This window comes from Hibiscus syriacus, unplaced genomic scaffold, assembly GCF_006381635.1.
Source record: "Hibiscus syriacus cultivar Baekdansim isolate YM2019G1 unplaced genomic scaffold, ASM638163v2 tig00116996_pilon, whole genome shotgun sequence".
NCBI lineage: Eukaryota > Viridiplantae > Streptophyta > Magnoliopsida > Malvales > Malvaceae > Hibiscus > Hibiscus syriacus.
In genome coordinates this window covers 181,643-194,300 of record NW_024063512.1, presented here as the reverse complement: position 1 = coordinate 194,300, position 12,658 = coordinate 181,643, and the positions used below count along the sequence as shown (strand labels likewise).

At 35.2% G+C, this 12,658-nt stretch overlaps 2 protein-coding genes across 5 annotated transcripts; one reads left to right on the top strand and one right to left on the bottom strand.

Annotated features, from left to right (window-relative positions):
• Nucleotides 1-1,265: 1,265 nt before the first annotated feature.
• LOC120193732 (F-box protein At1g67340-like) lies at nucleotides 1,266-11,937 on the top strand. Of its 4 annotated transcripts, XM_039196172.1 has the most exons (6): nucleotides 1,266-1,432; nucleotides 1,528-1,690; nucleotides 1,777-2,466; nucleotides 2,500-2,565; nucleotides 9,392-9,394; nucleotides 11,927-11,937. In XM_039196172.1, exons 1-4 carry the CDS (start codon nucleotides 1,281-1,283, stop codon nucleotides 2,554-2,556), a joined length of 1,062 nt encoding a protein of 353 aa, XP_039052103.1. In that variant the 5' UTR covers nucleotides 1,266-1,280; the 3' UTR covers nucleotides 2,557-2,565; nucleotides 9,392-9,394; nucleotides 11,927-11,937. The 4 variants fall into 4 exon arrangements, with proteins under 4 accessions (XP_039052103.1, XP_039052102.1, XP_039052105.1 ...); XM_039196171.1 differs by having other exon boundaries at nucleotides 1,777-2,565; XM_039196174.1 differs by lacking the exons at nucleotides 9,392-9,394; nucleotides 11,927-11,937 and having other exon boundaries at nucleotides 1,777-2,451; nucleotides 2,500-2,629.
• Nucleotides 3,081-7,563, bottom strand: LOC120193731 (snurportin-1-like). Its single transcript, XM_039196169.1, has 7 exons — nucleotides 7,119-7,563; nucleotides 6,818-7,004; nucleotides 6,474-6,724; nucleotides 5,671-5,785; nucleotides 5,096-5,188; nucleotides 4,068-4,211; nucleotides 3,081-3,421 (listed from the first exon to the last, which is right to left on the bottom strand). Exons 1-7 carry the CDS (start codon nucleotides 7,478-7,480, stop codon nucleotides 3,305-3,307), a joined length of 1,269 nt encoding a protein of 422 aa, XP_039052100.1. The 5' UTR covers nucleotides 7,481-7,563; the 3' UTR covers nucleotides 3,081-3,304.
• Nucleotides 11,938-12,658: the final 721 nt, after the last annotated feature.

The window sequence follows — 12,658 nt, the reverse complement described above, 5'->3', positions numbered from 1 at the left end:
TGTAAGATCCGAAATCTTCTTTTGATGATCCACGTAGTCAAATAGTCGATGAGAGTAAGAAAAAGTCTCGATCGAAATATAAGATCAGTCTGATAGTCCGACATGAAGATCGAAGTTAAATAATGTCAAGGGTTTTAAGTTAAATTCGAATTTGTTAAGATTACTTTGGGACAGATTGATACGAGAAAGAAGAAAATGATGATTTTGACATTTTCTCTCATTGGAGTGGGGTCGTTAGAGTAGCGCGATGACATGTTTACGATCAAATCTATTTGTCGGTTTACTAGAGGGGCGAGATATGTTGCAGTTGTTGGTGCGTTTAGTAGATTATTGATTGGAGTCGTGGTTGTTCAGATAACTCCCATCTTCTTCAAAGTTCCTCTTCATAATCTATGGATTGTTTTGAAGGCTCAAATCCATTTTACTTTTTGTACTTCAAAAAAATAAAATAAATCTAAATGATGGTTGAATGCGATGAAGACAACAAGCCTAAGGTTAGGGTTAGAGAAGATAATTCGGGGGAGAAAGAAAGTTTATAGTTTTTGAAAGTTTAGTGGTTAAAATTAAAATTATTAGTATTTTTTTATTGATATATCTTGTCATTAAACTTATAGAAGTTAACGGTTCCGTAATCAAAACAAAACATATCAATAATATAAGTGACAAAATTATTACATTTTAAAACCGTATATCAAAATAAGAAAGGTCGAACTCAAAAATAATCACTCATATAATTGATCCATATTTATTTTACACAATTTGTGTATTTTAATCTTAGATCCTAGCATCTAAAACTTCAACCCTAAAAGCTTGAATTCTAGACCCTAAAACAAATTATAAACTTAAACCCAAAATTTGAAATTATAAAATATAAACCCATATCCATATACCCCATATAAAACATAAATCACAAAAAAAAATTATATTTTACACATTATATAATTTTTCTTTAAATAATTATATTAGTTTATAATATTACCAGATCTAATTACAACTCACAAGCAAACTTTAAACTTGGAAAGTGAAATATATTTAAATTCCGTGGGTCCAAAACGAAGCAAGTTGTTTGCACTAAGTATTTATCTTTGCCTTCTTCAACTCTCAATGACTATATATACACACCGTTGTTTGGAATTTTGCTTTCATCTCGAAGAACAGTTAGATATCAAGAAAAGCAAACAAACACGGATTTGCTATAAAAGTACAAGGAAGATGAGAAGATTAATTTGAAGTTGAGCTGCAAATTTTTTCTCTGATTCTTTTTTTGGAGAAAAAAAGTTATGTCGCAGAGGAAAAAGCAAAGAACTTCTCGTAAATGCTCCGAGAAATCTGATATGTTTGATGGATTACCTGATGATCTTGTTCTCTACATCCTTTCCAAGCTCGCTTCTTCCGCTGCTTCTCCTCCTGATTTCATCAACATTCTCTTAACGTATGCATGATCTTTGTTTTTGATTTGTTTATGTGATTTTTTAGTGTTGTTTGAAGGTAATAATAATAGAAATTTTGAATTTTATGTTTTGATAGATGCAAGAGATTAAACAATTTGGCAGTTCATCCTCTGGTTTTATCAAAAGTTGGCTCTAAAGTTTTTGCCGTTAAAGCTCGAAATTGGTGCGATTCGGTTCACCGTCTTCTCAAACAGTGCGTTAAAGCCGGCAACGTTGAAGCTTGCTATACTCTCGGCATGGTCAGTGATTCGTATGAATTTCTATCTTATTTGTATTTTTAAAAGTAAAATTCATTAGGAATTAACGTAATTTGGCGCCGTTACAGATCCTATTCTACTGCCTGCAAAACAGAGGAAGTGGGGCGTCGTTAATGGCGAAAGCAGCAATCAAATCCCACGCACCAGCTCTATACTCGCTTGCAGTCATACAATTCAACGGGAGCGGTGGTTCGAAAAAGGACAAGGACCTCCGCGCTGGAGTAGCCTTATGCGCGCGAGCAGCTTTCCTCGGCCACGTGGATGCGCTGCGTGAACTGGGCCATTGCTTACAAGACGGTTACGGCGTATGCCAACATGTAGCCCAAGGACGCCGGTTACTCATCCAAGCCAACGCACGGGAACTCGTGGCGTCGTTAAACGCGTTAGTCCAACGAAAAGCTCAGCAACAACACCATCGTCATTTAAACTACCAATATTACAATTTAAAAACGGGTTCGAGTTGTCCGTTATTAAGTGATTTCGGATGCAATGTACCCGCACCAGAGGTACACCCGGTAAACTCGTTCTTAAGAGAATGGTTCGAGTCAGAGGGGGCCGAGTTAGCGCAGGGGCTAAGACTTTGTTCCCATGAAGGGTGCGGGAGACCGGAGACGAGGGCTCATGAGTTCAGGAGGTGCTCGGTTTGTGGCACGGTGAATTATTGCTCGCGTAGTTGCCAAGCACTCGATTGGAAGCTGAGACATAAGATGGAATGTGTGCCAATGGAACGGTGGTTGGAAGAAGTCGGTAATGGTAATGGTAATGGTAATGGTAATGGTAATGGTATTGGCGACGGCGGTGTTGGGGAAATGGAGGAGGTTGCGGAAGCCGAAGAGTTGGCTATTTAATTACAAAGGGTAAAACCGTAAATGCAAGTTGTTATGGGTAAAAGAAATTCTTTTTTCCTTTCTCGGTTTTTAATGTTTGGGATGCTTTCATTATGTACATAGAAGAAAGGTTTCAACTTTCGACTTTTGAGATTTTAATTTTGTAGTTTTTAATGGAAAATGAAAAAAAAATGCAGGGATTAGACTTTTAAATTTTATCAAGTTTATTTTTCTTAATTTATTTTAGAGTAACTTTCACTCGTGTGTTCAATTAACTAAAAGAATTAATCTGATCATTAATTTTTTTAATTTTATCAATTAAATTTAATTATTTAAATTATATCAATCAAATCATTTGTTATTTACATCTTACGAAAGTAGTGAAAACTATATAAGATAATTATATAAAAAATATTAAATTCAAGAAATATTTCATGTCAATTTGAATTCAATTTGCACTATTAAAGAAAAAGAATTCAATTTGCATGATAGCTCAAGTTAATAATTACTAAGCCGAATTCAAGTTTCTTTCAAACCAAATCCAAATTACACGTCTATACATATTTGGTCACGCACAAAAGGTTGCTTATGCTGGCACAGCAGTTATGTATGATATAATCTCTCCCTCAACATTTTCCTAGAAACAAAAGGGGAGAGCAATGTAGCTTCAACATATTCATTGTACGCTTCATTGTACTCGGCAACGGGCTTAAACTTAGCAGCACGCACAGAACACATATCGAACCTTGAATCATTGTATTAGATATAGTCAACCAACCATCTCTATGTCACTTGGTATCTTTCCTTGACCATCTGGGGAGTTGATAGATGCTAGTAAATCATCTATCTTTAGAGGAGAATGCCGAACCATGAACTGGAATATAACCTACAGAGCAGATTCGAGAATATTTATAATTCGAAGAAGCACCAGAAGATTATCTACATGCAATAATTTTGACAGGCTCATAACAGAATGAGAAGCAGTGATCACTTTAAAAATGAAGTTGAAACACGGGAAGGCAAGCATGGATGACATGATTGATTTGTCATTGTCTCTACCAAGAAACAACAGATCTTTGAATCAATGCAGTCAAAAAGAAGGAAAATAAGGGAATAAACAGACAAACCTTCTTCAATCTTGCTTTATTTAAGTACATTTTATCATAAAGAAAAAGGAAGCATCTGATGCAACAGCAAGTGCATCTAAACCAACTCTACAAAGATTTGAGTTGAATTCCCTAATTCCCCCAATCAAAATGAGATTCAAAACATGACAGTGACAGTGCAAACACCGAATGTTCATAATAATTATTGCGGGGCCAATTTTATGAACTATTTTATGGCAGACAAGGGATTTACATAACTATCCTGCTAAGAATTACTCCAAACCTTTGTCATAAAGAGTCATGAGTACACAAAATGTCACAAACATTAGCTAAATATGGCGTTCACGTTTTCACCAAATGATTTGAGGATGGATTTTAATTTCAATAATAGTGCTATAAATCATATCATGCATGCTTTCTACCAACCTTTGAGTAACTATCTGCAAAAGCACGTGCTCGGTTGGACTTGTCAAGATAAATCAAATCAGCCTTCTCCAGCTTCCCATCCACAAAACTCAATCCTTCATCACCAATAGCGAACCGTAAAAGGTTCCCTGATTGCACCCCTGACTGTGCATTTGGAAAAGAGAGAAAACCAGATAAAAAAAAAGAGTGAAATACTAAATGTTAGCCACATGGACTGTTAAAAGCAAGGTCGGAGAGGAAGGATGCTTTAAGTTCTACAATTTGTTTTCCTTTCTAGCTTGTATTTCAGGAAATCTGGCTCATGAGCCTCCCATTTAACTCAAGAAGCAGACAGCCTTAATTGTGGAAGTAAACATGCCGACATAACGGAATGTCAACAAGATGAAAACATGGGTTCTAAGCTTCTTTGCTTCAATTTAAATAGACAACATTTATAACTATCACCATCTCAAAGGGGCTGCCATCTGAGACAACTAGGAGCTTTTAACTCAGGTCAGGATTCAAATCACGGGGAAGGGAACAGGGAATTACAGGATGGTAAGGAGCTACCCTATTTTTACTAACTCAAAGCCCACTGACCGCACAACTTATCAAATTGAAGCAACGGCTAACTGCATTGATATATCATAGAGTTTGACGAACAAAATAACAATGGCCAATTATTGATGAACAAATCATTGTAGTTCTAAGCTTCTTTGCTTCAATTTAAATAGACAACATTTATAACTATCCCCATCTCAAAGGGGCTGCCATCTGAGACAACTAGGAGTTTTTAACTCAGGTCAGGATTCAAATCTTGGGGAGGGGAACAGGGAATTACAGGATGGTAAGGAGCTACCTTATTTTGACTAACTCAAAGCCCACTGACCGCACAACTTATCAAATTGAAGCAACGGCTAACTGCATTGATATATCACAGAGTTTGACGAACAAAATAACAATGGCCAATTATTGATGAACAAATCATTGTCATTAGTTGGAAGCAACGATTATTGCATTTGGCTCAGTATGGGTATTTACGACCATACCTTTTCTATGATATCCCCATCTAAGCAGCCAACAAGCACGGGAGGGTCATCTGACGTTACCAGTTTTCTATCATCTTGCAGCTCCAAAACAACCTAACAACAGAAGAAAGAACAATTGATTATCCTTTACTCCATATGTATAGGTTTACTAAAACTGAGATGTTAGTTTTTTATTATTCGTCTTAACCCCCATGATCATATTTTTCTCTTTAAGGTATCTTCTCCAATTTAATCCAAGAGCGTAAGGTAAATGTTATTTCATTCTTTAGCGAGCTTTATTTTTGAATTCCATAGCTAAAAGTTATTCTAGAAAATGTAATAGTCTGAACCAAGCCATCAGACAGAACAAGATTTTTCCCGGTTATCAGCATGCACGGATTGATGATCATAAGAGCAACCTATCTATATTAAACCTGCAGCTTAAAGACAATAACTCACACAAATTAATGACACTAATTGTTGCTCTTCAGTATGGCAGTGAGGAAGAAGCATGTCCTAATTTGTTTGAGGGGTTCATGAGGGAGAGGTAAGGGCACAGGAAGCATAGATGAATAATGAATATTATATCAAGATACCTGTTGTTGGCTAGGAATCTCTCCTTTACCATCTGTGTCAATAACATATTGACTACAATTCTCATTTTTCCAGACCAATACTAGTGGCGTGTTGCCAGTTTGATAGTGAGCATGCCTGTGAATGAAATAAAATAAAACTCACTGGTTAAAATACATAAACAGGAGAGACAAAATCTGCTATTAAGAGATGTTGAGAGATCCTAACAATAATAGAGAATTTAAGAACAGGAAAAACAAAAAAAGAAGCAATGAATGTCCATCTTCCAGGGGATGGACAAAGAAAAAGCTTCATCGTTGATATCCGAAGATATCATTAAATAATATAAGCAACCTTAACTACAAAATAGGAGCATCATCTTTCTTTTTTTTTTTGATAAGAAGAGCATCATCTTTCTTAAAAGGAAGAAAGTCCAATTATAACTCATTTCACAGGAAAAAAACCATTAAAGTAGGATAGAGACTTTACTCTATACTCCTGAACTCTCTCATCTAATTATTTAACCAGCAGTTAGCAAGTGATAGATAGACGAGCTTTGGAATGCCAATGGAGCATAGCTTCTGAACATTAATAATAGAAAATAACAAAGTAGCCACAGTTTACACCATATATCAGATTGTAGAATTTTACCTATTCCTTAAATTACAAGAGAATTAAAATGAAAGCAATGCACGTCAACCATGCACAAAAAAGCAAAGACATGAAACTACAGAGTAAATCTTATTCAATAAAATCCTATTCAACTTAAGGCAATGGAAAAATGATAATGAAAACAGAGTAATATTTTTTTAGGAAAAGAACTCACTTGTTATAAAATAGTAATCCATCCTTGACATAAGGCACAGTTCCAGTGTATGCTGCATAGAGCCCACTTTGATCACAGTTATACACTGGAACAACACTGAATCTAAATTTATGATAATGCGAAGGTGAATTGCAAGCACCGCTCTCTTCAAGCTTCGAGTTCAACCAATAGAATCTAAACTCAGCAGTGCAATCATAGAGAGAGTATCCATTCCAACATACAATATCAATCACATAGTAGGTCTGATCCGACTGCAACAAGAATCACCCTTCAACACAATCAAAGCTAAACAATATGACAGCAATAACATGATTTTGATCTTCTATGTTTCGGGATTTTTATACCTCGTGGAAAATACAATCCAGGATACAGTATGATTGAGCTGAGCCCGAGCTATCTCTGGTCTTGGCTCCAGCTGGTAAAGCCGACGGGAAATGATGCAAAATGGAGCCGTTCCGTTGCCTGCTGACTGTCGTTCCGTTTGATGAAACCACGAAACATCTCTTTCCAGATGGCCTTGCAAGTACATACCTTTAAAGAGGATAATAAAATCTGAACTTTACTTCAGAAGCAAATTAAAACGTTTCACAAATCCCTAATTAATACAACGAGCGAATAGAAGTATTTTTTAAAATCCCTAATTACCAGTCTTGGCTCAAGCGATCAGGGACGTCGATCATCCACTCAGGGAGCATAAGCTGTCTCGCGAACCATTTTCGAACCTCCGGTCCTCGAAGCGTCGAAGCTCGACGAACATCAAGGTCTTTCGACAAAGCTTCGGATTCATGTTCGGTTTCGGGTACGGTTTCGATTTCGATGTCGGACTGCTCGGGTTCGGATTCGGGTGCTGAAGACTGGAGCGAGAGAATAGAGGAGGCCAAGCAGCGAGCTTGATGTTGAGCGTCGCGACGATTCTGCGCTTGACGGAGCAGCGAAAGCTCTCTACGCTTCTGCTGGTCGGATATCGCAGCTCGCTTGAACGGACGGCGAAGATCGTGCGGCGCCATTGCTTATCGTACTCCTTCTCAGTCAATTTAACGATTTAAACCTTCCGCGATATTCTCCCTTGTCTCAAACAGTTTAAAAGAAAACGGGTTTATTACGTTATCGTTTCAATAATAAAAAGGTTAGGAATTAGGATAAATTTTTTATTCAGTCTATATAATATTTTATTTATATTTTAATTATTTAATTAATACATTTTAAAAAATATATTTAACATTAATATATTTTATTTCTATTTTATTAATTCGTGAATAAAAGATAATGTTAACATAATAATTTTGTTGAAAACATTTTGATATTTCAATATAACAAATTAAGATAAATGAATTTTAAGATTTTCTAAGCATATTCGATATAATTATTAAAATATCAAATTATTACTCCAAATCTTTCAAATGTCATTTTTAATCCTTATTCAAGTGTAAAATTAAATTTTAACCTTAAAATAATTTCAAAACAATTTTACAAAATATTTCAAACCATTTCAAAGCAAAAAATTCCAGATTGCTCAGAGGGAATCGATTCCCCCCCAATGGGGTACCGATTCCCCCTGAATGGTTTGGCTCCGAGAAAAACAGAATGCTCGGAGGGAACCGATTCCCCCCCAAGGGGGTACCGATTCCTCCTGTTTAACGGTCGAAATATTTGAATTTTAAACTTAGGGAAATGATTCCCTATGAGGGGGAACCGATTCCCCCCACGCTCCAAGCAGAAATATTAATTGTTTTCACACTTAAACGACTCTAATAACTTCATTAATGACCCACAACGTTCAGAAGTGATTCAAGGTGTATTTAAACAAGCTTAGAAGCCATTGATAAAAAACAAGAAACATCAAACAACTAGAATAAAGAGAGAATCAAAGAGAAAGCATCAAACCTCAAGTTTGTGCATTTCAAGCCTATTTTTCATTCAATATTCATTTTGCTTTCAAGAACACTACTTGTACTCAATTGTATTCATTCTTGAGTGTTCTTTTCTTTGTTCTAGAATTGTGCAAACAATCTACCTTGTGAGGATTTCCTTGTAAGTTTGTAAATTTGTATTGTTCTCTTTGGGAGAGAGTGTTCTCAAGAATTTGGGGTATAATTCTTGAGGGTTTGTAAGGTTACTCTTTGTCTTCAAAAGAAAGACAAATTAGTGAATTTGTGGAAAATCCTTAGTGTGGATAGCTAAGGTAGTGGACGTAGACTTTGGTTGAGAAAGTCGAATCACTCTAAATCGATGTGCAATTACTTTCAATTTTCTGCAAAAGCTTCCACCAAATTTTTAATTGTCAATTCACCCCCTCTTGGCCGATTTCGTCAATCGATTAACTCAACAATTGGCATCAGATCCTAACTCATTTGAAGGTTTAATCGCCTCTTGAGTCGATTCGGGAAAAGTTACATCAATAATCAAAGTCATCAATGGCCTCTACTTCAAACTTTGACTCCGGTCTCGATTCGATGCCCATCAACAAGCCTCCTTTCTTCAATGGGGCTAACTATGCCTATTGGAAAAATAGGATGATGTACTTCATTCAAGCAAGTGACATGAGAGCATGGAATGTTGTAGAAGACGGATATATCAAGCCTCTTACTCATCCAAGAATGTGGAGTGAATGAGAGACAAGATTGTTCCAGCTCAACTCTAAAGCCATTCATATCATATTTTGTGCTCTTGGACCAGATGAATACGAAAGAGTTTCATCTTGTACAACCGCCAAAGAAATATGGGACAAGCTTCAAGTCACTCATGAAGGTACCGATGAGGTAAAAAAATCTAAAATTAGTATTCTAACGCATAACTATGAAAATTTCAAGATGAAACCAAATGAAGATATCAAAGCTATGACGGATAGATTCTCAACGATTGTCAATGGTCTCAAATCATATGGAGATATCATTTCAAATGAAAAGCTTGTGAGGAAGTTAGTCTACTCCCTTCCAAAATCATGGCAATCAAAGAAGACGGCAATCATCGAGTCTAAGGACCTAACGTCCTTAACTCTTAAAGAACTAATTGATTCCCTCCTCACTCATGAAATGATGCTTGAAGATGATGTGGACCTCGATAAGATTGACGAGACACCAAAAGAGAAGGAGAAGAAGAAAAATATTGGAGTTGCTCTCAAATCCACAAAAGATGAGAGTGATTCGAATGAAGATGACGATGACGAGGAAATGGCATTGTTTGCCAAACGGTTCAGAAAAATGATGAGACCTTACCGAGGAAGAAAATTCAAACGAAATGAAGGCCTAAAAAATGAACCAAAAGAGAATGACCCGATCATTTGCTATGAATGCAAAAAGCCGGGGCATGTCAAATATGATTGCCCACAATTGAAGAGAAATGGTCAATCAAAGAATAAGCACAAGGCTAATGTGGCTACATGGAGCGATGAAGAAGGTTCCGATGAAGAGGAACAAGAAGTAGCAAACTTGTGCTTGATGGCATTCGGGGAAGATTCTAAGGTAACCTCTAACTCATCTAATTTTGATGATTTATCTTAAGATGAGCTATTAGAGGAATATAATGGGTTGGCTTCGGATTATGAGAAATTGTTTTTAAAATATAAAAATGATGTTTCAAAATTGAAAAATGAAAACAAACTCATATACAAAACCAACAACGATCTTGAAAGTAAAATCAAAGATTTGCAAATCAAACTAGAAGAGTTTGAAAAGAAAAATTTGGATTTGCAAAATTTACTTTCAAAGGTCAATGATGATCATCAAAAGAAAATTGATGATCTTAAAACTTCTTTTGATAAAGTTGGAACAAAACGTTTTGAAAAATGAGAAAATTCAAAATCCAACTTTGTTAGAAAAGATTTTAAAAACTACAATCATAGAGGTCCCCAAAGAACCTCTAATGGAAAAATCGTTAGAAGTATGTGGGTTCTTAAAGAACTCATTACCACTAAAGATAAAGATATCCTACACAAATGGATACTTAAGGGGATTAGGATTTTGGAAACTAATGAATATGGACCCAAAAGAATTTGGGTACCAAAAATCAAAAATTAATATATGTTTGTAGGGAAAGGAGCATTTCTACAAGGCATGGGAAACAAATATGCTCGAGACACATGACCGGGGATAAAAATCGGTTTATAGAGCTTAACGCCAAAAATGGAGGAGAAGTGACTTTTGGTGATAATTCAAAAGGTCACATTGAAGGTATATGTACAATAGGTAATACCTCTTCCATACAAATTAAAAATGTTTTATATGTGAATGGATTAAAGCATAATATTTTTAGTATTAGTCAATTTTTTGATAAAGGATTCAATGTCATGTTTGAAACTAATGGTTGTAAAGTTATTGACATTGCATCTAATCGGATTATGCTTTTTGGTCATAGAATAGGAAACATTTACATGGTGCATTTAAATTCTATTAATGTGACTAATTTAAGCCTAGTTGCAAAAGATGAGCATGATAGTTGGTTATGGCAGAGGAGACTAGGACATGCTAGCATGAGTGTTTTGCAACGGTTAGTTCAAGGAGAATTGGTTCAAGGGCTGCCTAAACTAAAATTTGATAATGATAAAATCTGTGATGCTTGTGCTAAAGGAAAACAAAAGCGGGTTTCTTTTAAATCCATTAATGATGTGTCAACTAGTAGAGTATTACAATTGATCCACTTAGATCTTTTTGGGCCATCTAGAACTACTAGCTTAGGTGGAAAACAATATGCATTTGTCTTGGTAGATGACTATTCTAGATATACTTGAGTTCTATTCTTAAGTACTAAAGATGAAGCATTAGAAAAATTCATCATGTTTTTAAAAGTAATCCAAAACGAAAAAGGTTACTCTATAACTAGTGTTAGGAGTGATCATGGAACTGAGTTTGAAAATCTTGAATTTACTGAGTTTTGTAATTCTAATGGTATTAACCATAATTTTTCAGCACCTAGAACCCCTCAACAAAATGGAGTTGTTGAGAGAAAAAATCGAACTTTGGAAGAAATGGCTAGAATCATGCTTTGTGAAAACAATTTGCCAAAGTATTTTTGGGCGGAAGCCACAAATACCGCTTGTTATGTTATTAATCGAGTAATGATTAAGCCTATTTTAAAGAAAACTCCATATGAACTCTTCAAAAATAAAAAGCCTAACATTAGTTATTTTCATCCTTTTGGATGTAAGTGTTTTGTTTTAAACAACGTTAAAGACAATATTGGCAAATTTGATGCTAAAAGTGATGAAGGAATTTTTCTGGGTTATTCCTTAAATTCTAAAGCTTATCGAGTATTTAATAAAAGAACTTTGGTTGTAGAAGAGTCTATACATGTTGTTTTCGATGATAATCTCCTTCCGAGGAAGGATTCTTGTTTGAATGATGATGTAGGTATTATAAATACAAATGACGTTAGACATGACGTTGGAGAGTCATCATCAAAGGAAGAAACGAAAGATGAGGAAACTCATGATCCTCTCGAGAATCCAACCATTGAAGAAATAGAAGTATCTTATCCAAGAGAGTACAACTATGTCAAGGATGGTGAGATTATAGGTGATCCATCCAAAGGGGTAACAACTCGATCTTCTCTTAGAAATATTTGTAATTATGTTGCATTTATCTCATGCATAGAGCCTAAGAATATTAAAGAAGCATTAAATGATGAACATTGGATTATGGCTATACAAGAAGGGTTAAATCAATTTGAGAGAAGTAAAGTATAAACATTAGTTGAAAGGCCTAGTAATAAATCTACTATAGGTACTAGATGTGTATTTAGGAATAAGCTTGATGAGAGTAGTAATATAGTGAGAAACAAGTCTAGACTTGTTGCTCAAGGGTATACTCAAGAAGAGGGCATAGACTATGATGAAACACACGCTCCTATAGCTAGGATGGAAGCAATTAGAATGTTATTAGCATTTGCATGTTTTCATGAATTTAAATTATATCAAATGGATGTTAAAAGTGCATTTTAAAATGGTTTTATAAAAGAAGAAATGTATGTAGAACAACCTCCAGGTTTTGAAGATTCAAAATTTATGTATCATGTTCTTAAATTGACAAAAACACTTCATGGTTTAAAACAAGCTCCTAGAGCTTGGTATGAAAGATTGTCAAACTTTTTAATTGAAAAAGGTTTTTCAAAAGGGAAGGTTGACACTACATTGTTTTTAAAGTATAAAGGTAAAGATTTATTAGTAGTTCAAATTTATGTTGATGATATAA

What these genes read in the sequence shown, in the direction of transcription:
- LOC120193732 (XM_039196171.1), top strand. Translation starts at nt 1,281, where the DNA reads ATGTCGCAGAGGAAAAAGCAAAGAACTTCTCGTAAATGCTCCGAGAAA. An exon ending in TTCATCAACATTCTCTTAAC is followed by an intron (nt 1,433 to 1,527) that starts GTATGCATGATC and finishes ATGTTTTGATAG; the next exon opens with ATGCAAGAGATTAAACAATT. An exon ending in CTTGCTATACTCTCGGCATG is followed by an intron (nt 1,691 to 1,776) that starts GTCAGTGATTCG and finishes GCGCCGTTACAG; the next exon opens with ATCCTATTCTACTGCCTGCA.
- LOC120193731 (XM_039196169.1), bottom strand. Translation starts at nt 7,480, where the DNA reads ATGGCGCCGCACGATCTTCGCCGTCCGTTCAAGCGAGCTGCGATATCC. An exon ending in ATGGGGATATCATAGAAAAG is followed by an intron (nt 4,212 to 5,095) that starts GTATGGTCGTAA and finishes CCAAATGCACAG; the next exon opens with TCAGGGGTGCAATCAGGGAA. An exon ending in TTGCAGATAGTTACTCAAAG is followed by an intron (nt 3,422 to 4,067) that starts GTTGGTAGAAAG and finishes TCTGCTCTGTAG; the next exon opens with GTTATATTCCAGTTCATGGT.